This window comes from Marmota monax, unplaced genomic scaffold (assembly GCF_021218885.2).
Source record: "Marmota monax isolate L192 unplaced genomic scaffold, Marmota_monax_Labrador192_F-V1.1 WCK01_AAM20220418_F8-fsc00071, whole genome shotgun sequence".
Lineage (NCBI taxonomy): Eukaryota > Metazoa > Chordata > Mammalia > Rodentia > Sciuridae > Marmota > Marmota monax.
In genome coordinates, this window is record NW_026695217.1 from 37,228 (window position 1) to 60,150 (window position 22,923).

The 22,923-nt window shown below is 38.1% G+C and overlaps 1 protein-coding gene across 2 annotated transcripts in view; it reads left to right on the forward strand.

Moving 5' to 3' along the window:
* The window catches only part of Pitrm1 (pitrilysin metallopeptidase 1), a 34,648-nt gene extending 12,469 nt beyond the window's left edge, over nucleotides 1-22,179 (forward strand). For both annotated transcript variants that reach the window (XM_046432108.2, XM_046432109.2), the window contains exons 10-27: nucleotides 475-603; nucleotides 1,174-1,287; nucleotides 1,463-1,559; nucleotides 2,115-2,249; nucleotides 3,498-3,636; nucleotides 6,953-7,069; nucleotides 8,627-8,759; nucleotides 10,070-10,190; nucleotides 10,327-10,403; nucleotides 10,660-10,825; nucleotides 11,146-11,246; nucleotides 12,711-12,831; nucleotides 13,806-13,877; nucleotides 14,513-14,625; nucleotides 19,817-19,942; nucleotides 20,815-20,960; nucleotides 21,568-21,670; nucleotides 21,795-22,179. In XM_046432108.2, coding sequence (XP_046288064.1) covers nucleotides 475-603; nucleotides 1,174-1,287; nucleotides 1,463-1,559; nucleotides 2,115-2,249; nucleotides 3,498-3,636; nucleotides 6,953-7,069; nucleotides 8,627-8,759; nucleotides 10,070-10,190; nucleotides 10,327-10,403; nucleotides 10,660-10,825; nucleotides 11,146-11,246; nucleotides 12,711-12,831; nucleotides 13,806-13,877; nucleotides 14,513-14,625; nucleotides 19,817-19,942; nucleotides 20,815-20,960; nucleotides 21,568-21,670; nucleotides 21,795-21,888 — 2,104 coding nt within the window. In that variant the 3' untranslated portion in view covers nucleotides 21,889-22,179. The remainder of the gene's footprint in view (nucleotides 1-474; nucleotides 604-1,173; nucleotides 1,288-1,462; nucleotides 1,560-2,114; nucleotides 2,250-3,497; nucleotides 3,637-6,952; nucleotides 7,070-8,626; nucleotides 8,760-10,069; nucleotides 10,191-10,326; nucleotides 10,404-10,659; nucleotides 10,826-11,145; nucleotides 11,247-12,710; nucleotides 12,832-13,805; nucleotides 13,878-14,512; nucleotides 14,626-19,816; nucleotides 19,943-20,814; nucleotides 20,961-21,567; nucleotides 21,671-21,794) is intronic.
* The last annotated feature ends 744 nt before the right edge of the window (nucleotides 22,180-22,923 follow it).

Consider the following 22,923-nt stretch of genomic DNA (forward strand, 5'->3'; position numbering starts at 1 on the left):
TTCTAAAGACTGTGGAGACCAGGCGAGAACTGGTGCCTCGAGTATTGAGGACAGGGAGGACACCGGCTCAGTCCCACCTGTGGCTCCATGTAGTATAGCAGCTGCACAGTGGGGACTCTTTGTGTCCTCTCACCAGTCGTTTATTGTGTTGCTGTGATGTTGTACCTGTAATTGAAATAATGTATGTGAAAGTACTTGGCAAACTGTCATGTGATGAGCATTCAATATACATTTAGAGTATGGGGTTTGGAGTTAAAAAAAAAAAAAAGCAGCCTGATATATTAAAAAAATTTTCTCTTTTGTTCATATAATGATTTAAAACAAATGTGAAACACAAGAATTTCTAGAAGAACTTCAGTTTGTTTGGACATAAAATTGTTATTTTAGTAGTGTTTTTTAAATGACTTAAGAAACATTCATAATTGCTAAAGATTTTCCCTTTTGCCTACCCCCATTCTTTTTTTTCCCATAAAGTATCACTGACACATTTGAAGCCTTCACATTAAGTCTTCTGTCTTCACTCTTGGTTGCTGGGCCCAATTCCCCCTTTTACAAAGCTTTAATTGAATCTGGACTTGGCACAGACTTTTCTCCTGATGTTGGGTAAGTTTTATTATTGGCAATTTTGTACTGCCCCACCCTGGAACACTTAACACTGTCAGGGACATTTTTGTTGTTGTAACTGGAGGGAATGTTGTTTGTGTTTAGTGGGTAGAGGCCAAGGATGCTACTCAGTGTCCCGCCATGCTCAGGACATCCCCCCTCCTAACAGGGACCTCTGAATTAGGTTATGGATCCAGAGACCTTTGGCCGAAGTGGAAAAAAAATAGCATTTTTGAATTCTCAGAATATCATACTGATGCCTGTTTTAAAAGTCACATCATGAAGAAGTCTTGGAAATCTTAAAAAGTTTTTCTAAAACTCAGCAGTTCTACATTTCTAGATTTTGCCATAGTTCAAAAATTCTACTGATTTTTATAAGTATTTGAAAAGACATAAATATACTTTTGGCCAATTGTTATCTGAGAAGTGAGTATCTGAGAACATGGCTTTCGTGAGCTCTCTTTACTAGAACCTGCAGTTGAAAGTTCTTAGTTCTCATTTTTAAAGTGTGTTGCGACGTAATGATGAGAGTATGTGGGTTCTAACACACTTCCTGTTTCTGTTTTCTAGATATAACGGAAACACAAAGGAGGCGTATTTCAGCGTGGGCCTCCAAGGGATTGCAGAGAAAGATATTCAGAAGGTCAGGGACCTTGTGGATAGCACTTTTGACGAAGTAGTTGAGTAAGTGTGGTCTTTTGTAATGATTTGCTTTCTTCTTTCATTCAAGAGTTCTCTTCCTGGAAGGACTGTGGCTTCTCCATATTTTAGCCTTCTCTATATGGAACAAAACATGTTTTAGTAGTTGATGCTACCTGTAATGCTTGCACTTTTTCTTTTCACCATCTCCTTTCTTTAGGAAAGGATTTGAAGATGATCAAATAGAAGCTTTACTTCATAAAATTGAAATTCAAATGAAGCATCAGTCAACCAGTTTTGGACGTGCCCTGATATCGGTATGATTTCTCAACCATCTGGGTTTTGGCTTTGGTTTGGTTTGGTTTTGCTTATTTATTTGTGTGATTAGTGGTTCTTGATGGCACTGAAAACAGATTCATACTTATAGTGCTTTTCATTTGAACCTTGGAAGTTAGGCTATTTTGAAATCAGATATAAATTTAATTTAGTTTTATAGTAAATTTTTATCTTTTTACTAACTTATTTAATTGGCTTCTTGATATTTTATGTTTTAATGTGGAATAAATTTACATATAACTTTAAATGTATATGATATCTAGCAAATTCTTGGTTACAATTGTATTTTTAAAAGTAATTTAAACCTGTGCTTTTAATTTTTTAGAACAAAACATGGTTAAAATGAGTTTTTTTCCTTTTCAATGAACTAAAGACTTATTTTTTTGTTATAAACAATCATCCATATTTTTTTTAAATATAGAAACTAGGATTTCAGTAAAATATCATGCCTTCCACATTTACCGAGTAGTACAATGTTTATGGGATAGTACAATGTTGGTGGTATGCTATGTATAATTTAAAGTTTTTCGTTCTAGTACGTAGCTTCCTGCTGGAATCATGATGGAGACCCTGTGGAACTCTTGCAGTTGGGAAATCAGTTGACTAAATTTAGGCAGTGCCTTAAGGAAAATCCTAAATTTTTGCAAGAGAAAGTGAAACAATATTTTATGGTAAGAAAATTGGAGAATTTATTTCTTTAATTTTTAAGTTGGATTTCAAAATATTAGAAGGAACATTAGGGGAACATAATGTGTATATTTATGTAAGTTAGTTTCTAATAATGTATAGATGTCATAATGTCTTAATTTCTAGTTAAAAATGTAAATGCTTACACTAACATTGTTTTCCAGGTTTTAATGCAAGTTGATCTTTTTCATACTAATATCTGTGTCCATTTTTATATATGTATGTATTAACAAAATGTGTACATTTTCCTATTTTGTTAATGGAAGAGTAATATAAACTATAAGAACAGTTAAGTACACTGTATACTCTCTATTTTTATGACTGAGTTCTTTTGGTGTTTGCTTGCATTCCTGGATTTCTAGTCATTTATACTTGGCTTTATTCTTGCTCTAGATACTCATTAAACTTTTTAAAAGCTATGACTGGTGGGTCAGACTGTTGCCTGTTTTGGAGGGTAACTTTTAATATGTACCATTGTTTCAGACATAGAACATGATTTGATAACTTGACCTGCAATTTCTCTTTATTATAGGTTTTCATTATACTCTAATTCTCTTACTTTTCTTAATAGTATTACAAATGAGCATTTTGTATTTATTTTTTAGATTATTAAAATAATTGGAGAAACCAGTTACCCAACATTTATTTTTATATTAAATTAACATCTAATGTCCTAATAATATGCAAAGTATTGAATCAAAACTTGTTCCAGCCTTTCGGAAGTTGATAGGATAATGAATATTAAACAGAAATTGTTAGAGTTCTATTATTTTTAATTTAAACTGACATCCAAGATTTATAATACTAAAGAGTGCAAACAGTTTTTTTTTGTGTGTGAGTGGTGCTTAAGATTGAACCTTGTGCATGCCAGGCAAGCACTCTACCAACTGAACTATATCCCCAGCCCCAAATAGTTTCTTTTTACAACCAAAATTTAAAGGAAGTGTTGAATTTTTTTACAATTGTGGATAAGACAAAATGACTAAAATAATAATTCTAAAAAGAGTAACAGCTTATGTTAATTATATATGTTCTACATGACAGGTCTGGTTTTAAGGATTTTATGTGGCTTACATACTTTGATTTGTAAAGCAACCCTTGAGTTAAGTTTTATTATCATTGTTTTAAAAATGGATGAATTGCAGAACCAAGGACATGTGATACTGGTTTAGTAGGTCGGGCATTATTAACAAAGTCCCATTTTAACTTTTTTGCTATTGTGGTTGTTGCAGAATAATCAGCATAAACTGACTTTATCAATGAAGCCAGATGACAAGTATTATGAGAAACAAACACAAATAGAAACAGAAAAACTGAAGCAAAAGGTCGATTCTCTCTCTCTGGAAGATAAGCAACAGATCTATGAAAAAGGTCAGATATTCCATTGCTTGGTAATTCCCTTTCCTTCATGCAGACCTAGTGAACTGTTTATTAACTAGATAACAGTTGAAGGCAAGTATTATTATTAGATAGATAATAGTTGAAGGCAACAAATAATCATTGGGCACCTACAGAATTCCTACTGATGCACTGGGCTCAACTTTGAGATTCAACCCTAAATGAAAATTCATGTGATTCACCAGGAAAAGCAGGAGTAATTGAAAGTAGCTTTATGAAATTTATTCATTTTACAGATTTTATAAGTACTTTCTGTTTACCAGATACTGTAAAATGTCAACAAAGTTTTTCTTATTGTCACATTATTTAATTAATTGCCAAATGAACAGTATAGATAATATAAGCTGTAATGTGTTCAGAGAGGCAGGTTGCAGCGTGGGCACAGAGGACTGTGCTAGCCATGTGACACCATGAGGGTGTGTGTAGGTTAGACTTGGTCAAGACACAGAAGAGGCTGTACTTTTCACTGGCTTCCTAATTCTTGTGATTTAATAAAGACGCACACAGGCACTCATCAGCTTCTATTCAAGGCCCTCCTCCATTTGGTTTCCACTTGCTTCCCCTTCCTTTCTGTCTGCCCAACACTCTCCTCCACCCTACCTGCTTGCTTATTAGGAAAATTCAGATTACAATCCCCAAATTCTATCATTATACACCTGGTACAATAGGTAAAAATTTTAAATGCTACAATTATCAAGTGTAATCAGCATGTGAAACAAGTGGAACTCTTGCACATTTCTGATGGCAAAGCAAAATGGTACAGCCACTTAAGAAAACAGTTTTGTAATTTCTTACAGTGCTTCACAGTGCTGAAGTTCAGCAGTCTTAGTGCTAGGAATTAACTACAAAGGGCTAAAGACATTTCAAAACTTGAAACATTACAAATTTCCATCAACATATATATTCATACTAAAAAATATGACTCAATCATAATTTTATTCCGTTTTATGGCTAACTCAACATGGATGAATCTCATAAGCATTACACTAAGTGTAGTACATCAGGCACAAGAGAATACATACTGCAAGCTGGGTGTGGTAGCACGCACCTGTAATCCTAGCAGCTCGGGAGGCTGAGGCAGGAGGATTGTGAGTTCAAAGCCAGCCTCAGCAAAAGCAAGGTGCTAAGCAATTCAGTAAGACCCTGTCTCTAAATAAAATACAAAATAGGGCTTGGGATGTGGCTCAGTGGTCAAATGCCCCTGAGTTCCATCCTTATATACCCACCGCCCCAATGCGTGCAAAAAAAAAAAAAAAAAGAATACATATTATAGAGTTCATTTGTATGATGCCCTTAGAAAGGCAAAGCTATAGATACAGAGCAGATTAATAATTGTTTAATAAAGCCTATTAAAATTTTTACAACATACACACATATTTCCCCCCCCCACACCCCCAACACACACACACACACACACACAAGAAAGCAGCTTTGGCTGGGATTATGGGAGCAATTATTTGGCTCATTAGGAAGTATAAGTGACTCTGGAAAATAATCCCATTTCGATTATGATAAGATTGCATTTATATAATCTAGTAAAGGAAAACTTAATGGCAACTTGTAACCTTTCTTCTTGACACTTGAGTTCTTGTTTAGACAGAGCTATTTTAAGCATTTTGATGATGCTGATTGACAGGTTCTGAGCTTTCACTTTTAATTAAAGCCATAGTAAGTCCATAAGGTAAGTCCATGCTTAAGCAACAGAATATATGTTTCCTAAATTGCTAACATATTTATGGGCTGGCCTTTAAGGTCTGCTTTGTTTGAAGAAAGTTTAGTATACTACAGTACATCTAGTACATTGTAAATGATGCTAATATTACTAAAGTATGTTTTTTTTCTTACCAATTCACTGCCAAGTTCCTTTTAAGTAGGACACAGTGCAGCTAGTAGTGCATTTAATAGTTATTTCAGGTCAGTATGTCTTAAAATATGGACTTCAGTTCCGTGAATTAAAGTTTAATCCATAAATTAACACCAATGGGAAAAAGATGAATGAGTAATAAGTTTATTAAAAACTTTCATCTTGAAAAATATTAGTTTCTCTGTGTAATGTATTAAGTACTATGAAGGGGTAAAATTCTTACTGCGCCACAGAGCTTTGATTTGCTGGGAAAAAAAGAAAATATTTAATGTTTTTGACACTGTGTACACTCAAAGAAGGAGCAATTGGGTTGTCAGAGTAGTTGCAGAATGTTCTAGAGGAGGTGGGTCTTAGCTATTGGTGAGACTTGGTAAGGAAAGAGGTAAGAGAAGGCTTTTTCATATCACAGACACAGAGTTAGAAATGGAGTAGCATAAGATTGGGAAACTCAACTTGGTCAGGCGAGGGAAGGTCTTAAGGACTGAACTCACAGGGAACCTGGGCTCCTGACACCTCAAGGAGCAGAGATTGTCTGCTCCAGGTCACAGGCCTGAGGAGCGGGGAGTGGAGTGTACGTTCAACTTTTACTTTATTTTGGGCCCAGCCTGTAGAGTGATTAGTGCATGAGACGCTCACCTGCTCCCAGGTGCCATGCCTGAGTGGACTGTCAGGTAATCCCGTGCTCTCACAGAGGATGAGGGCAGCTGTGTTGTTCCTTTGGAGGTTAGCTCACCAGTCAGCAGGAGTATTCTATATTGTGATGTTAGTTAAACTCCTAGCTCAGCACAGCTATATCCTACAAACCATGTTTGTGAACAAATTCATTTGTATGCTTGTGTGACAGAAAAAAATTCTGGATTTTGTAGATCTTTTCTTCTCTTGGATGCTGTGGTTCTTCGGAATAATTTCCCAGGGAGAGAATTCCCTCTGATTAGATGCATGGATCATCAGGCGTAGGGAGTGTATTTTTAAATACTGCTGTCATTTGTGAAATTTATGTGATTATATAAACGTTTTACTAATGGAAGTGAAAATTTAAAAGAACACAAGTATTAAAGTTATTACTTTCAGTTCAGCAAAAAGTGGTTATAAAATAAGTTCATTCTATCCAATATAAAATTTTTAGTTTCAGAGGGGAACTTATTGAGCAAAAAAAAACCACTTCCCAATTAAATTTTGTTTTCAAAATAGTTGAGGAATGAGATTTAGAACAAACACCACTTACAAAGCAGATTTAATGCCTGTGAAATGTTCGCTTGGAAATGCAGATACCTTCCGCACCATAGTTGCTCACATACTCAGCACTTGGTCTGGGGTTGCTAATTTTGAATGTCAGATAATGAAAAGCAGAGAGGAGATCAGTTGGGTAAAATCTGTTAATTGTAGTCCTGAGTGTTTCATTTTCCCTTTTCTTTTTCTTTTTAGGTTTAGAATTACGGAGTCAGCAAAGTAAACCTCAAGATGCCTCCTGTCTCCCAGCACTGAAAGTCTCAGACATTGAGCCCTCCATGCCTTTCACAAGCCTGGATGTGGCCTTAACAGGTCTCACTCAACACTCATGTCACTAATGTCACTCATGTTCAGGGTGTATGAGTTTCTTGATTAAGTTAAACATCAGTTTCCATAGGAGAAGCAGGGTCACATTTTAGATGTTTTCCAGAAAACGTGACTGTCTTGCTCTTCATATGTCTTGTAAATTGTTCCTTATCTTCAATGGCAGTGACTTGTTTACTCAGTAACAACCTGTGTTTTTTTTTTCTATGAGTAGGTTAGAAGTGGCTCTGTAATTTGCTGTTTCTGGAAACAGATAAGGATTTGGGTTATGCTGTGGGTATTAAGTGGTTTTTAAAGGATGTAGGCACCCTTTTGGGTCCTTGGCCAAACTGTCTCTTCAGCTGAACTGTCAGTGTAGGAGAGAAGTGGAGGGATGAAGAAATGCTGCAGAAAGTGTAGGATCGACTGACTGGAAAGAGAGTTGAAGGCTGCTGGTAGCCTCCTGTCTCATCAAAGTGTTTTGCTCTGTGGTCTGTCACTGCTTTTGTTTTCTCAGAGTTACTTAATTTTACTTTGGCTTCTGGTTGGTAGCTTATGAGACATGTCTCTGGAATAACATTACTCTGGCCCCAGCCCCATACTCTGGAAGGTGTGGATGTCAAACTTAGCAGTGGGCATGGTTGGAGCTTACTGAACGGATGCCAGTGTTATGCATTAACTTGTACCACTGAGAATAGGAGTTTAGACTACATGCACATGTTGTTTTCTTGGAACAACTCAAACCTGCCTCTTATTTTTTAATAGTACTTGTTGTGTTATCATGTCTGATTTATTTGCATGTGTGCTTATGCATGTGCATATTGGCATAAGTTCCTTTATTCTGGGGAGTGGGGCTCTTGTCCCACTGATGTTTTAATTCCTGTGGTCTTTACTTACCAGTGAACCTCATTAGGTATTCATTAAAAGAATTAGCAAAGACCAGTCAGTTATCAGTAAAGGCTTTAGTCCCTCTTCTGGTTTCAGGTGTTGTGCTAGGTAGGAATGCACAAAATGGAATCCACAGCTCCTACCCACCAGAGACTTGGAGGTGTCCCGGACCACAGTGTCCTAAGAGCTCACAGAATGTACTGGGAGATACATAGGGGTACCACAGAAAGAGTCTCAGCTAAGGGCCAGTACAACCACTGGGGGAAGATGAGCAGCATTTAAAGTCAGTGAAACAGTCGGGTCAGATGTTGCTGGAATGACCTAGTTAAGTCACTGTGAATGAAGGGTAGGTTTTAGTAAAGGTGAGCAGCGGGCACTGGAATGCTGGCATAGTTAACTAATTAGATGAGCATAGCTGTTCTTCCATTCTGATTCTTCAAAAATTAGTGTCTGCTTTAGTGTCAAAGATCATTTCTGGGTTTTTTTGTTTGTTTTTGTTTTTTATCATAATGAAAGTACAAAAGGGAACTTCATGTAAACTGGAATGAGTGAATAGTATTTTTTTTTTGTTACTAAGTTTTAGACCTCCATTCTTGAAAAGCATAGTATTATTTCTTAAATATTAAAAATGATTAAAATTTTACTGGTTAAAAACGATTATTCACTTTGTTTTTCTAGCTGGAGAGATCCCCGTGCAGTATTGCGCGCAGCCCACCAATGGCCTGGTGTACTTCCGAGCCTTCTCTAGTTTGAACACACTTCCCGAGGAGCTGAGGCCGTATGTGCCCCTCTTTTGCAGCGTCCTTACCAAGTGAGTCTCAGACTTGCAACAGGCACACATTTATATAATTCAACACATCTTTGTGAGTTTTATAAATGTGTGTGTTCTGTGTGTTTATATTGTCTTAATAGTAACTACCTTTCAGTGACTCATTTTTCAAAGCTTACAATGTTATGGTATACTTTAAAATTTGTTTTCTTGTGGAAATTACATTTTCTTACTATAATGTATAGCATTAAAAGTTTATAAATCTATAGAGAATTAGGTAATACTTACAAATGGATCATATCAGTGCTATTTATCTATTAAGAGTTTAAAAAGGAACAGTTGTGTTTAATCAGGAAATATAAGCAGTTCAGTGCAGGACTTAGGCCTAGGTCTGACTTGCGAGAGCATGGTGTGCCTCCTGCTCCTGTGGTTTGCTTCTCTGCTGAGCTGACTTTGCAGGTCACTTCATTGTCCTCTGTAAGCAGGTGTCTGAATAGATTGGGAAACACTCAGGAGCATACATACACTGCTTGCTCCTTTTCTCTGTGCATGTCAGAGGCTGAAGGTGGCAGGATAAGCAGTAGACAGAGCCTTCCTTTGCTGTTCCAGGAAGACAGAGAGAACCTAATCACTGAAGCAGATTGTACTTTGTGGAGGTACAGATGCTTGCATGTGCGGAACACTGTGTGGCTGTGGGCACTGCACCCTGACTGTGCGTTAGGTCACGTGAAAAAGGGCCTCCACCTTTTGAAAGTGTCAGCCTTCCTAAGAGCTCCCAGTGCTTGTCTTGTAACATTTTTAGATATACCTCAGAGTTGTCCTCTTGGCTCAGATTATTTCTTGCCTTAGGAGCATTGGTGAGAATGTTTCTTTTGGAAGCATCAATGCAAAGAGTAATACTGTTTTTCTTTAAAAGTAAAAAGACTTATTTTGGGGATTTCTCCCTCAAGACCATCATATATTTGAATAAATGAAATGTTTCAGAATGTCTTAGGAGAAAATAGTACTTATCAACTATTTCCAATCTTAGGGCTGGTAGAGCACATGGAATTCAGACTTTTATCTTCAGTGCTAGACACTGGCTGCCAGAGTGTCTAGTGGCCTGGATCCTGGAAACGAGTTTCCTGAATAAGAGGAACTGGTTTCCACTCTAGAGAGAAGGCACATGAGCAGTCTAGAGAGTGTTAATGCCAAAATGCATCTGGGCTCTATAACCTCTGACATGTAGAAAGAGGTTTGGAAAGCCATGTTGTGAGTTAGTATAAGAAACTTGTAATTCAAGATGCACAATTTTAAAAGCGATGCAGTGCAGGTGCCTTGGTAATTGAGGAAATGCTGCTTTGCCATGACAGGCTGGGCTGTGGCACTCTCAACTACAGAGAACAGGCTCAGCAACTGGAGCTGAAGACGGGAGACATGACCGTGTCTCCCCACGTGCTCCCTGACGAGTCTGACCCGGATACGTACGAGCAGGTACGTACGAGCAGGTAGCATTCCACTTCAGGATCATAGCTGTCCTCAAAGGTTTGATTCTAAAGTGTATTTTTTTTTCTTTTAAATTACGCTATAAGTTCTTACTTGTTTTTTTTTTTTTTCTTTCATGATATAGGGTGTGCTATTTTCATCTTTCTGCCTGAATCGAAATCTTCCAGACATGATGCACCTGTGGAGTGAAATATTTAACAAGTAACTTTATTTGCAAAAGATGTTAATGCTTCAGATGTATCAGAAATGTAACACTGAAATGTTCTAAGAGTAGACTTCACTCAGGGTGTCCTTGTTGGGTTTCCTAGCCTGTTTTTACTTGTCATTCCTATGGACCAGTAAAATGCCCGAAGATGCTGAAATAGTCTGAAAACTTATACATAATAAAGGTTTCCATGATATTGAAGGGGGCACAGATGGATCTTCAGGAATTTATTTTGGTTTTTTTTCTCCATAGCCCATCCTTTGAAGAAGACGAACACTTCAAAGTGTTAGTTAAGATGACAGCTCAGGAGCTCTCCAATGGGATCCCAGACTCTGGACATTTCTATGCAACCCTCAGAGCTAGCAGGACCCTCACGCCTGCAGGGGACTTACAAGAGACCTTCAGTGGCATGAATCAGGTGAGACTTGGGAAGGGATGCTTGTTACTCTGGCTTAGCCACATCTTCCAGAGTTGCTGATTCTTTCTGGTAATAAGTTACGTATGTCAGAAGCACTAACTTTATAATTACCAAATCTCATGGGGAATAATTGTTTAACTCATTTTCCTCCTTGTGCAACCTCTATTCCAACACCACCCTACCTCAGCTGTCGATTGCCACACACAAGCACAACATTGGGACATGTCTCCTACAGGCTTCTGATATTGAGGGTTCTGCTTTTCAGACTGGGGCTCTGTCTGTGGTCTTGATCATTCTTGTGCTTGATTCCTTTGGTTCAGGTGAGGTTGATGAAGAGAATTGCTGAAATGACAGACATCAAACCAATCCTGAGAAAGTTCCCACGGATCAAGAAACATGTTTTAAACTGTGATAATATGAGGTAGGTTCCTGAGTTGTTTCTAAAGAAAGATCTTATTCATTCTATTTTATTGAGTGTGGTTTTTAGATATTTTTCACTTGAAATTATATAATTTTATCTTCAAGGAAGAAAGACTATTTGATATAAGTATAAGTTATAGAATTGATTCTAGACTTAACATTCTAATGAGCTAAAATCATTTGCTATGGAAATGAAAAGAATTTTGTTTTAAGTTCAATAAAAGTTGTGGGAGATGGAGAAGAAAGCAAGCTAATTTAATTCTAGAACTGTGAAGTAGATTTAAGACAAAGATTTAAAGTTATATGTTTCCAAAAGCAATGTTCCTTAAATAAGGAGAATGTGAAGCTGGATAGAGGTTAATTTGCTCAAGACCAGAGTAAAAGTGCAGTTTCTTATAAAAACAAAATTATATTATGGCCAGCTTACTCATGCGCATAAAGTTGGCCTTATGCCTTCAGGTTTGAGCATAATTAACTGTTTAAATCCTTAGCAGTTTATTTGCAGCATCTTATTACAGTGACCCTGACTTTGTACTCACTGGTCCCTGGTGTGAAAATGTTCAAGTCCTTGGTTTCACAATCCTGGCACCTTTCACCAATGGTTCCTGACAATCAGTGAGCAGATTCTGGGGTCATACTGTGAGTGGCAGGAGATGAGCCTGGCAGTCAGGGCTCTGGCTTGGAGTCCGGCAGGCCTGTTGCAGATTCTGGCCCAGTGCTCAAGCGTACGCCACGGCCATCCTGGGTGACTTAACCACTCAGGTCTTCTGCCTCTTCCGCCATAAAACCCTACTTTGCAGGCTTATCATAAGGAACAAAAGAACTAATATATCCAATTCCATTAGTTGAGTGCCTAAATGTTGTATTAATTTAATTATACCAGCCTTTTAGTTAAAATGGAAAATATATTCTACCAACATACTGTGGAGTTCAAATAAATTTTATACGTTAGTATTTGTGATTTTTTTAGAATTTGGAAAGTAGTATAAAAATATGTTTTGGAAGCATAGTAATTCTTGGCATCTTATAATTTTTTACTTTAGCAACCAATTTATATTTTCAAATTGATCTCTCTTCTGGATAAGAATTTTTAAAGTTTTGAGTCTTCTAATCATGTAAGTCTGAAGGCAGTACTGGCAAATGTAAATGTTCTTTGTATTCTCTTTGCTCTTAAGAGCACAGAATTTAGAGTCAACAACTTTTTCTTTACATCTTAATGACTATTTAGAAGATATAACACATTAAAATAAATATGTGAAAGTCTGATATCTTGAAAACACTGTAGAGATGTAAGATGGCTGTGTTATTTTCACATTTGGATAGTATTTCTTTTTAACATTTAGAATATTGTCTTATACAGAAACATTGTTATTCACTTCATATTTGTGTGATTTATACAAAATGTGAAGAATCAAAGTGTTTATTTTTTATAATAATGGTTTACTATACATAATTTTTTAATCAGATGTTCAGTGAATGCTACTCCTCAGCAGATGTCTCAGGCAGAAAAAGAGGTAGAAAAGTTCGTCAGAAGTCTTGGTCGAAGCAAAAAGGAAAGGAAGCCTGTCCGCCCACACGTGGTTGAGGTAACACCCTGGTCATAAAGCTGGTGGTCACTGGGCACCTTGCAGGCACCAGGGGTCAGTCTCAGTTTTTATATATATTAATCATTTAACTCTAAAACCATTTGATGTGAGGAAACTGAAGAGGTATCCGTAGATTTTCTAGCACTGGCTGAGTTAAAGGAATTCATGCCCTGTCATCTGCCCTCCATCCTGTGCTCCCCTGTTGTTCTGTGTCTTGCATTGAACAGTCCCCTGACAAGGAAAGGCAGAATCTGGTTTGGAATATGGCCATAAAAATAGCTGAAAACAATTATCTGATGAAGTCTCTCCCATTGTTAGGCTTTGGAAGACAAAGATAGTTAAAAAATTCTTTTGCTGTGACTCATTAGTTCATGGATTTTTATCTAAAGCAATATCAGTCATTAATAACCTGATCAATCTGATCAATTTACAAAGGTGGTTTTAGTCTGATTCACCATGATCAGTGAGAGGCCTTACTTTATACTGGAGGGTGTTGAGAATTGGAGGATTTTGCAGGAATGATTTCCAAGGTCCTCTCTCTCTGTTGATATTTACATCCCTTCTTCCATTTGTGCCCTGGTTCCCTGGCTGCCCCTTGTCTCACTAGCTTCTCTTCCTCACCTATGGGAGACGGTGTGGGGGCAGCTTCCTGTTGCTTTGTGACTCTGCACACAGCCCATTCGTGTTATACATCCTCTTGTTCTGGATGCAGTTTTATGACTAGAAAATGCAAAAAGAAGAAAAGAAATCTTAAAATATTTTTCATTGTGATGTACAACAAGGACTTTTTTCATTGACTATCTGAAAAAATTCTGTAAGTTCACTTCTTTTAAATGTCTAAATATTTGTTGTTTAAGAGTTAAAAATAGATCTCCCTGGATCCTTATCAGCTCTGTTTTACACAGTCTCTACCATATCTCTTTTGTGTGAGTTTTGGGTTTTTCTCATTTCTGCTGGAAATGTTTTACTTTCAGAAACCTGCACACAGTGGGTCTGGTGAATGTGCACATGGAAATGGCTCCCAGATCATAAGAAAGCTGATCACAGTAAGTGGCCACAAGCCCTTGACTCCAGAGCGAACCTTGCTGGTCGCTTTGCATGGGTGTCCTTTTACCTTCAGAGTGGGAGTGCTCCTCTGGGCCTCATCTGTATCCTGCTGGGCTGGGCTGTGTCCTTAGAATTGTTAGTTGTATTTGGTCACTACTACTCTGAGCCTTGTCCCTTAGAGACTGCCCAGTGAGGGCCCTGTTCCTGGGTAGAGGACACAGGCTCCTCCCTTTCCTCACAGTTTCCTGTAGCTCATGGTGCTTGATCAGCAGTCTGCCCTTAGTTAGGAAGTCCGATTGATCCCTCCTACCCACTCAGCTTTTGCGGTGAAGCCATTGGGCTTTGCTCATCACAAGATGACAGTTTAAAATGCTCCCAAAGAATCAGCTGTGATAGAAATGATGTGCAATGGAGTATTTATAGTTTAATGGTGACACTGTATTTTAAAGCATCACAACAAGTGTGGAATGTTTCATGTTAGTTTTAAAGCCAGAGGTTGTGTGGAGTGAGGTAATTGTGGTGCCTTGCTCTTAAGTAGGAGCATGCCATGAGTGACTCCCTCAGGGAGGTTGTAGTGCCTGTGGGCCGTGTTAGCTGCTGCAGCCTGGTGTGACCCAGCTCCTTTGTCCCTCAGGACCCCACTTTCAAACCCTGCCAGATGAAGACACATTTCCAGCTGCCGTTCCCAGTCTATTATGTGGGTGAGTGTATCAGGACTATCCCCTACGTGCATCCAGATCATGCCAGGTAGGTGCACCTTGAGTTCTATGCTTTAAGAACAGCATTTTTGAGCATATTAGAAAGAAGAAAGGCCTGTCTTGTCAAGCTCAGTTTTCATACTGACTTTGAGCACTGCCACGTGAGGAGATCTATCTGCTGACTATGCCCAGTTGGCAAGAACTCCTGTGGAAAAAATGCAAAGTGTGCACCTTGAGGGATCTGTACACAGCCCAACAATATGCCTAGTGTTAAATTAAAGAAAACATTATATTTATTAATGAAAATGTATTATAATTAGGCATAATAGTGCAACTGATTTTGCTATATCCCTATATGCCCATGATATGATTTGCTCAGTCTCATTCCACAGTATCTCTGCTTTCCCTCTGCTCCTTCCTCCTCCTCATCCCCTTGCTCTACTCTGCTGGTCTCCCTTCTATTATTATTATTTTTTTTTGTAATTAGTGCATTGTAATTGTATATAAAAGTGGGATTCATTATATTCATATAAGAAAATTGCATAATTTTATTTCTTTCCTCAGTGTTTTCCCTACACCTTCCTCCCTCCCTTTGCGTCTCATTCCTCTGCTCTCTTGTCTCCCTTCTGTTTTTGTCAGATCTCATTTTTATGCCGTTTTCTTTTCTTTTCCCTAGTTTCCACGTACAGGAAGAAAACATTCTTTAACTCTGGATTATTTCACTTAGCTTGATGTTCTCTAGTTCATCAATTTACCAGCAAATAACATAACTTTATTCTGTGTAGTCCCATTGTATATACGTGTATGTATACATTATTTTCTTTATCCATTCATCAGTTGACAGATACCTAGACTGGTTCTATAACTTGGCTATAGTAAATTGTGCTGCTGTAAACATTGGTACACATGTATTACTATAGGATGCTGATTTTAGTTCTTTAGGATAAATACAAGGAGTGGGATAGCTGGGCCATACACTGGCTCTATTCCTAGTGTTTTGAGCAATCTCCATACTGCTTTCCAAAGTGGTGGTACTCATCTGCAGTCCTACCAGTAATTTGCAAATGCATCTTTTCCCCACATCCTCATCAGGACTTGTTATTTGTATTCTCCATAGCTGCCATGCTAATTGGAGTGAGATGAACAGCTCAGTGTAGTTTTGATTTCTATTTCCCCAGTTGCTAGAGATGTTAAGCATTTTTGCATGTTCTGTTGCCCATTTGTATTTCTTCTTCTGAGAAATGTCTGTTTAGATCATTTGTCCATTTACTGATTGGGTTATTTTCTTTTTGATGTTAGTTTTTTGAGTTCATCATATATTCTGGATATTAATCCCCTCTTGGAATAGCAGGTAAAAAATTTCTCCCATTCTGTGGGCTCTCTCTGTATTCTCTTGTTTCCTTTGCTGTGCAGGAGTCTTTTAATTGGATGCCATCCCACTTATTGATTCTTGGTTTTATTTCTTGAGCTCTAGGAGCTGACATTTAGTGCTGCTACGATGGAGTGGCGAGCCTATGTTCTCTTTTAGCAGTCACAGTGCTTCTGGTCTAATTCCTGGGTCTTTGATAACTTTTGTTGACTTTTATGCAGAATAAGAGAGAGAGAGAGATCTAGCCTCATTTTTCTACATATGAATACCCAGTTTTCCCAGCACCATTTGTTAAAAAGGTGATCTTTTCTTCACTGTGTGTTTTTGGAGCCTTTGACAAGGGTCAGGTGACTGTATCTATGTAGATCTGTGTCTGTGTCTTCTATTCCATTGGTCTTCGTGTCTGTTTGATGTCAGTGCCATGCTGCTTTTGTGCTATAGTAGTATATATTTGAAGTCAGGTATTATGATGCCTCCAGCATTACTTCTTCCTCTGAATTGCTTTGGCTACTCTGTGAAGAATGTCATTGGTGTCTTGATGCAGATTACATTGAATCTGTAGATTGCTTTTGGCATCATAGCCATTTTGACACTATTAATTCTGCCTACCCAAGAATATGGAAGGTCTTTCCATCTTCTGTGGTCTTCTTTAATTTCATTTTTCAGTGTTCTGTATTTTCATTGTAGAAGTCTTTTACTGCCTTAGTTAGATTTATTTCCAGGTTTTTTTTTTTTTTGAGGTTATTGTGAATGGAATTGTTTTTCTGTTTTCTTTTTTATCAGGGTCATTATTGGAGTACAGAAAAGCTATTGGTTTTTGTATGCTGATCTTGTAGCCTGTTACTTAGCTGACTATATAAGCTCTATAAGTCATCTGGTCGAGTGTTCTGGGTCTTTCAAGTATAGGATTGTGACATCAGCAAACACAATTTGAAGACTTCTTTTCCTGTTTGTATGCATTTAACTTCCTTTTCTTTCCTAATTGTTATGACTGAAATTTCAAGAGCTACAATGAGTAGGAGTATTGAGAGTGGATATCCTTGTGTTGTTCCTAATTTTAGAGGAAGTACTTTCTGTTTTTCCCTTTTCAGTATGATGCCTATTTTTGTAAACAATTTATATTCCTTCAGTATTCCTGTAAAAATGCTAACATTTATAGATCTAAATGAACTCCTTTCAAAATGCCCAAGTTAGTCTCCTTATCTGTAGGTAAAAATTGAATAAGTGAAGGCTTGAAGCTTTAGGGTAAATGTGGCAGATGGAACCTGTGTGTTTATATTTGAACCCTCTAGTAACTCTGCAAAGTGTCAACAGAGTCTTAAAAAGCATAAAGCCACAGGTAGAAGGCATGGAGATGAGGTGGCAGACAGCATGCGGGGGCTTCAGGAAAACTTAGAAAGCAGGAATGCAGAGGAGCAGGGAGCTTGTGACTCAGGGAAGCTGCAGAGGGCGAGGGCAAGGAGAAAGCCAGTTGCCCAGCAGAGCAGAGAAGGCACACACTCCCTCAAGCAGGCTGCGGGATGATGGAAGCAGGAGTGCATATTTCCAGATCCCTCTGGGTAATTAGACTCCTTGCTCTGCCCGCCCAAGTGGAAAGCTTAGGGCCAGCCCTGGGACGAGTGACCAGGTGGACAGGAGGGAGTGCGTTCCGTGGAGGTGTCAGTGACAGGTACATGGGAGCCCAGCAGATGAATGAGCTTCTGGAGGCTGAGAAAAGAAAAGGGAAAGGGTTTAAGGTAAAAATGCCTTGTTCATCTCAACTGTGTTTTTAGTGTTTACATGTTAGTAGAAAATGAATATTTCCGTAGGCTGTATATGATATATGTTTCTACTATTCAGCAGGAAAATGTAAATTTAAAACACTTAAATGTTGTAAGAAGCTAGTTTTTGTATTTTATAATTTTCAACAAGTGAGCATATGTTTTTACCTAATAGTAAATAATTGAATATCTCAAGAAAAGATAATACAGAGATGGATAAAACCTGCAGCCCTGATGCCAGGGAAGAAGCTCTGTTCTCCAGGGCCTGCCTGTCCCACCTGTTAAAAAAGTGATAAGATTAGGAGAGGATTTTTCACAAAAATTACCATCATTATATATTAAAATATTAAACACAGTCCCAGTTCAGTCAGGGGACAAGCTGGCACTGGCGCTGAGTGGTGCCACCAGATCTCCCGATGGACTCAGGAGATACTAGGTGACGTCTCCATCACAGTCTTTCAGGAATGGGATCATGTCCACTCCTTCATTTTTCATCTGGCCTGTTTCATCCTCAGTGTTCTAGAAGACCACAGTCAGTGGTAGTAGGGATCAGGGACCTAGGGTCACCACAGTGTAAGTAACAGACCTGGGCTATTGCCATGGACTTCCCAGTTGTGGCTCCCTTCCAGGACATCATTGTTCCATTTGATCTTTTGCTATGTTAATATGCTGTCTAAAATCTTTTCCTCTCTCAGGGGGCCAACTGTTGTTATTCACAGTGGAAGCCATCAGGAAGTTAGTCTTTATTAAAAGACTAACTAAAAGTGCTCTATTGGAATATGCGTATTTTCTTAGATAGAGATGCCTATGCAGATCTATCCAGTTTTCCATATTGTGTGGGACATTTAATTAAAAGATCATTTGTACATTTGCCTTTACAATAATTACTCATTATTATTCCGTGCTCCACCCATCAATTTTGAAAGCTTTGGCTGTGTAATGACCTTTTTTCTTTTTTATTTTATTGCATCTCCAATTGGTATGGAGAACTGTGGTTTTCCCCCATATTTTAAATAAATTACATTCTTCCCTTTTATTTTTTATGCTGAGTATGTAATTTTCCTTTTTTTAGTGTGGACATATTTGAATGATTTGGGACTGTGTTTAATATTTTAATATATGATGATGGTAGTTTTTGTGAAAAACCCTCTCCTAATCTTAACACTTTTTAAACTTATTTTTTTGGCCATTGTCTTATGATTTTTCTTTAACTCTTGCATATTTTAGTTTATATAATCTAATCATTTTCTGGAAGTCTGCAAAAAAAAAACAATCAAAAAGTAAATAAAATTGGTAAAAAAAAAAATAGCTTCTTCCTACTGTATGAGACTTTTAAAATACCACATATGTATATAATAAGTTTGCTATGTAGAAGTCTTTTGAAGAAAAGTCTATTCCATCTCTATAATCTCTCTGGGCCAAACTCTGTGATCCAAGGAGCTATTTGAAAATTGTTCTTCCTCACATTCTTACTTTTTGTTCATTACATAAAAGAAAAAAAAAAAAAGTGGGACCATAATGTGGACATGTCATTGGGTTTTGGTTCCAGGAGTCCCTGCAGATACCATATATGGGTGCTCACATTCATTGCATGAAGTAGTATAGTATTTTGCTTACACCTCTTCCTTTATACTTTAAATGATATCTCAATTACTTAGAATACTTAATACAATGTGAATGCTGTTCAGATAGCTGCTCCACTGTAATATTGGGGGAATAATGACTAGAAAAACGTGAATTGCATGTTTATTGCAGATACTTTTTTTGCTGCTGTTAATTATTTCTGATCTGTGGAGCTGGGGTTGTGGCTCAGTGGTAGAGTGCTTGCCTTCCATGTGTGAAGCACTGGATTCCATCTTCACCACATAAAAATAAATAAGTAAATAAAACAAAGATATTGTGTACATCCACAACTAAAAAAAGATTCAAAAAATATTTCTGATCTGTGCTTGATTGAACCCATCCGTGGATGCTGCAGAGAGCCAACTGTATGTTACTTAGTTTTCTTTTCATTTAATATACTCTTGACATCTCTTCAGATTACATTACATGTAGTACTTCCTGTCAGCCATGTTGTTTTTAACTTGCATTGTTTAATACATTAATTCCAGCCTGAAGATCCTTGCACGTGTGATGACGGCTAAATTCTTGCATACAGAAATTCGAGAAAAAGGGGGTGCTTATGGTGGAGGTGCCAAACTCAACTATAATGGAATTTTCACTTTTTACTCTTATAGGTGAGTTGTCTTTTCACCACATCTCATGTGTGAACACACACACTTCGTTTTACTTCTAGTACTTGGCTGTATTAATTACCAGTGTAATTATATATCATCTTATATATAGGAGTGACTGTCACCTAACCACACCCAACGGTAGTATCCTTGGTCTTGCAAGGACCAGGAATAGGAGTGTAACATTGTATTACTTATTTTTAAGTAAATCCTCATTTGCTAATTGTCACATTAGCAACCTAAGAGCCTTCTGAGCCCCTCTCTGTGGTAGAGGCCTAAGGGAGATCTGTTTTAGGTTTTCAGAGACCTGCTCTGTGCCCAGGCCGTACCTAGATGAGGGGTGAAAACAGCCCATAGACCCTCCCCTCACGATCCCCAGAAGTTGCCTTCAGAACCATGATGGTGGGCAGAAAGGACTCGAAGTCTTTCCACTCAGATACAAGGAAATATCTCAATAATTATCCAACCTTTGGGCAAATTCTAGACTATTCTGAGTTTATCTTGTGGAAGTATTTTTGTTTAACCTTGAACTTTTCCACTAGTCTCCCATAATGTCACTGTGATTCTGACTTCCCTGCATCCATGTGTTTTTCTCTCCTGATAGAATCACAAAAGAGCATTTTAAAATAATTTGTCAATAAAATTAGGCAGGTAGACCATGTCACCAAATATAAGGAGTTTGTCATGAGGTTGTTGTGGTCAGATTTAACCTTCTGCAGAGTATAATTGCTCTGTCAGTGTGGTGTTTGGAATACGACACGTTAAAGGTAGAGCTGTTAACAAATAGAAAATGTCGATGAACTCTTAGTCAACATGTGATTTTCATTACTTTTTCCATTGGTAAAATCCTTCAGTCTTTAACTGTGGTTTTCCAGGGATCCAAATTCAGTAGAAACACTCCAATCTTTTGAGAGGGCTATCGACTGGGCTAAATCTGGAAAATTCACAGAGCAGGACATTGATGAAGCCAAACTCTCTGTTTTCTCTGCTGTAGATGCTCCTGTTGCTCCTTCAGACAAAGGTAATTTGAGTAAATAATGAAATCCTTGATGTGTGTTATTGCCAGCTAAAACTCGAGTTTTCTGAGTACTTGCTTCTTGGCATGTGGGGACTACAGGCAGCAACTCCGTCTTGTTTTTTTCACATCTCTGTCCTTTTTCCATTGTGATATGGTTTTCGTATTTAACAACCTAACAGTGACCTTGAAGTCATGCTTCCTGACAGCAAGTCAAGAACATGTTGATGTTTTACTTCAAATGAGTGGAATCATACAGCGAGGTCGAATTGCTGACCCAGTAAAACACCTTGCATTAGAGTTGAGTATTTTTGACTTGGCATGAGAACAGCCATGTCATCATGTAGCGCCATTTTGTTCACAGTATTACCAGTCATAGGTGACCCTTACCAACTCTTTATCCACACTCCAAAAGTGGGACTCTGTAGCAGAGGTGAGCATGGCTCTGTGGTAAGTGGAAGTCAAGGTTTGACCTCTCTGGGCCATGCAGACACCTGTTTGAAATACATCAATAAAGTAACCTCAGTGTCCCTGCCTGGTTGTGAGCACAGAGGCCCCCACTTGAGCCATACCCAGATAGCTCCTCCATCTGTACCTTTGGTTTTCCTTTCAGGACTGGACCACTTCTTGTTGGGTCTTTCAGATGAGATGAAACAGGCACACAGGGAGCAGCTCTTTGCCGTCAGCCACGATAAGCTGGCTGCCGTGAGCAATGAGTGAGTATGCGCGCTGTGGTGTGACGTGTCCAGTTAGTGAAATTCAGAAATGTGAAGACTTTCTGTAGACTTGGAGAATGTGTGTAATGTAGAAAATAGTTCAGATTTACTGTCTTCCTTTCAGGTACCTTGGCATTGGGAAGAGCACACATGGATTGGCTATACTTGGACCAGAGATTGCAAAAATTGCTAAGGACCCCTCATGGATAATAAGATAACTGGTCTCAAGTATTTTTGGCTGGACTCTGGAACACATTTGAACCTACATGTGTATAGGCTCTTAAAACTGAAGCCTCTGAGCCAGAGTTAACTTGGAAGATCAGAAATGTTACTGCTTTTCCCAAAAATCATGTTGATTTTAAAATTTGGCCAAAAGTACTGACTGGCAAGTTGAAGTATGAGGGAAGTATGGTCATCATGAAGAAATTGAAGTGATTATATAAATGAAGATTTTAAAACTTATTAATCCTAAAACATTTATTTTAAAAATAAAAGGCAACTTTGACCTACCTGTTTGTCATTATTTTAAATGACATTTTGCTAAAATTGAACACTGTAAACCTTCATTAAAAATTGATGAATAAGTGACAAGGGTATTCCAGCATCTGTCTGCTTGTTGCAATCACACCATGGACCAGCGGAAAAGTCAGCCCCACAGATGTGAGTCAAACAGGGCAGCCCGAGGGGAGTCCAGCTCAAGAACAAGGCATGTTCTATTAAGAAGTGTTAAACTGAGTTTTTCCCACTGTCTTTACTGGGACAGAACACTTCTCAGGACCAGCTCGCCTCTATTGTTTTATCCTCAGATTTTGTAAACAGAACTTTCTAAGTTGCTCCTTCCCTTCCCTCTGTGAACTCTTTCCCCCATTATCTGGAGTAACGTATTTTCTCAGTAGTTGAGTGGGCAGAGCTCAGTTTTTTAATGTGGTGCTGGTACATTGCCTCCTGCAGACTAGACCCATATGTGGACTGAACAGGAGGCAGAAATGCTTTTCCCTAGTGACTTATCAGTTCAGTGGGATTATCCCCATGCCTATGGACTGACCGTCCAGCAGCCCTTCAGAACCCTCTGAAGAGTTCCAACCTAGGCCCACCCAGAAGCATGGCTGTTTGTAGTCTGCAGGACATACTGGGAATCAGATTCTTTGTAACATTTCCCTTTGTGGTTTTAATGTGCAACTAGGATTCAAATACAGTATATGATAGCTTATACTTAAGGCATTTGTTCATATATTATTATTTTCTTTCTTTCT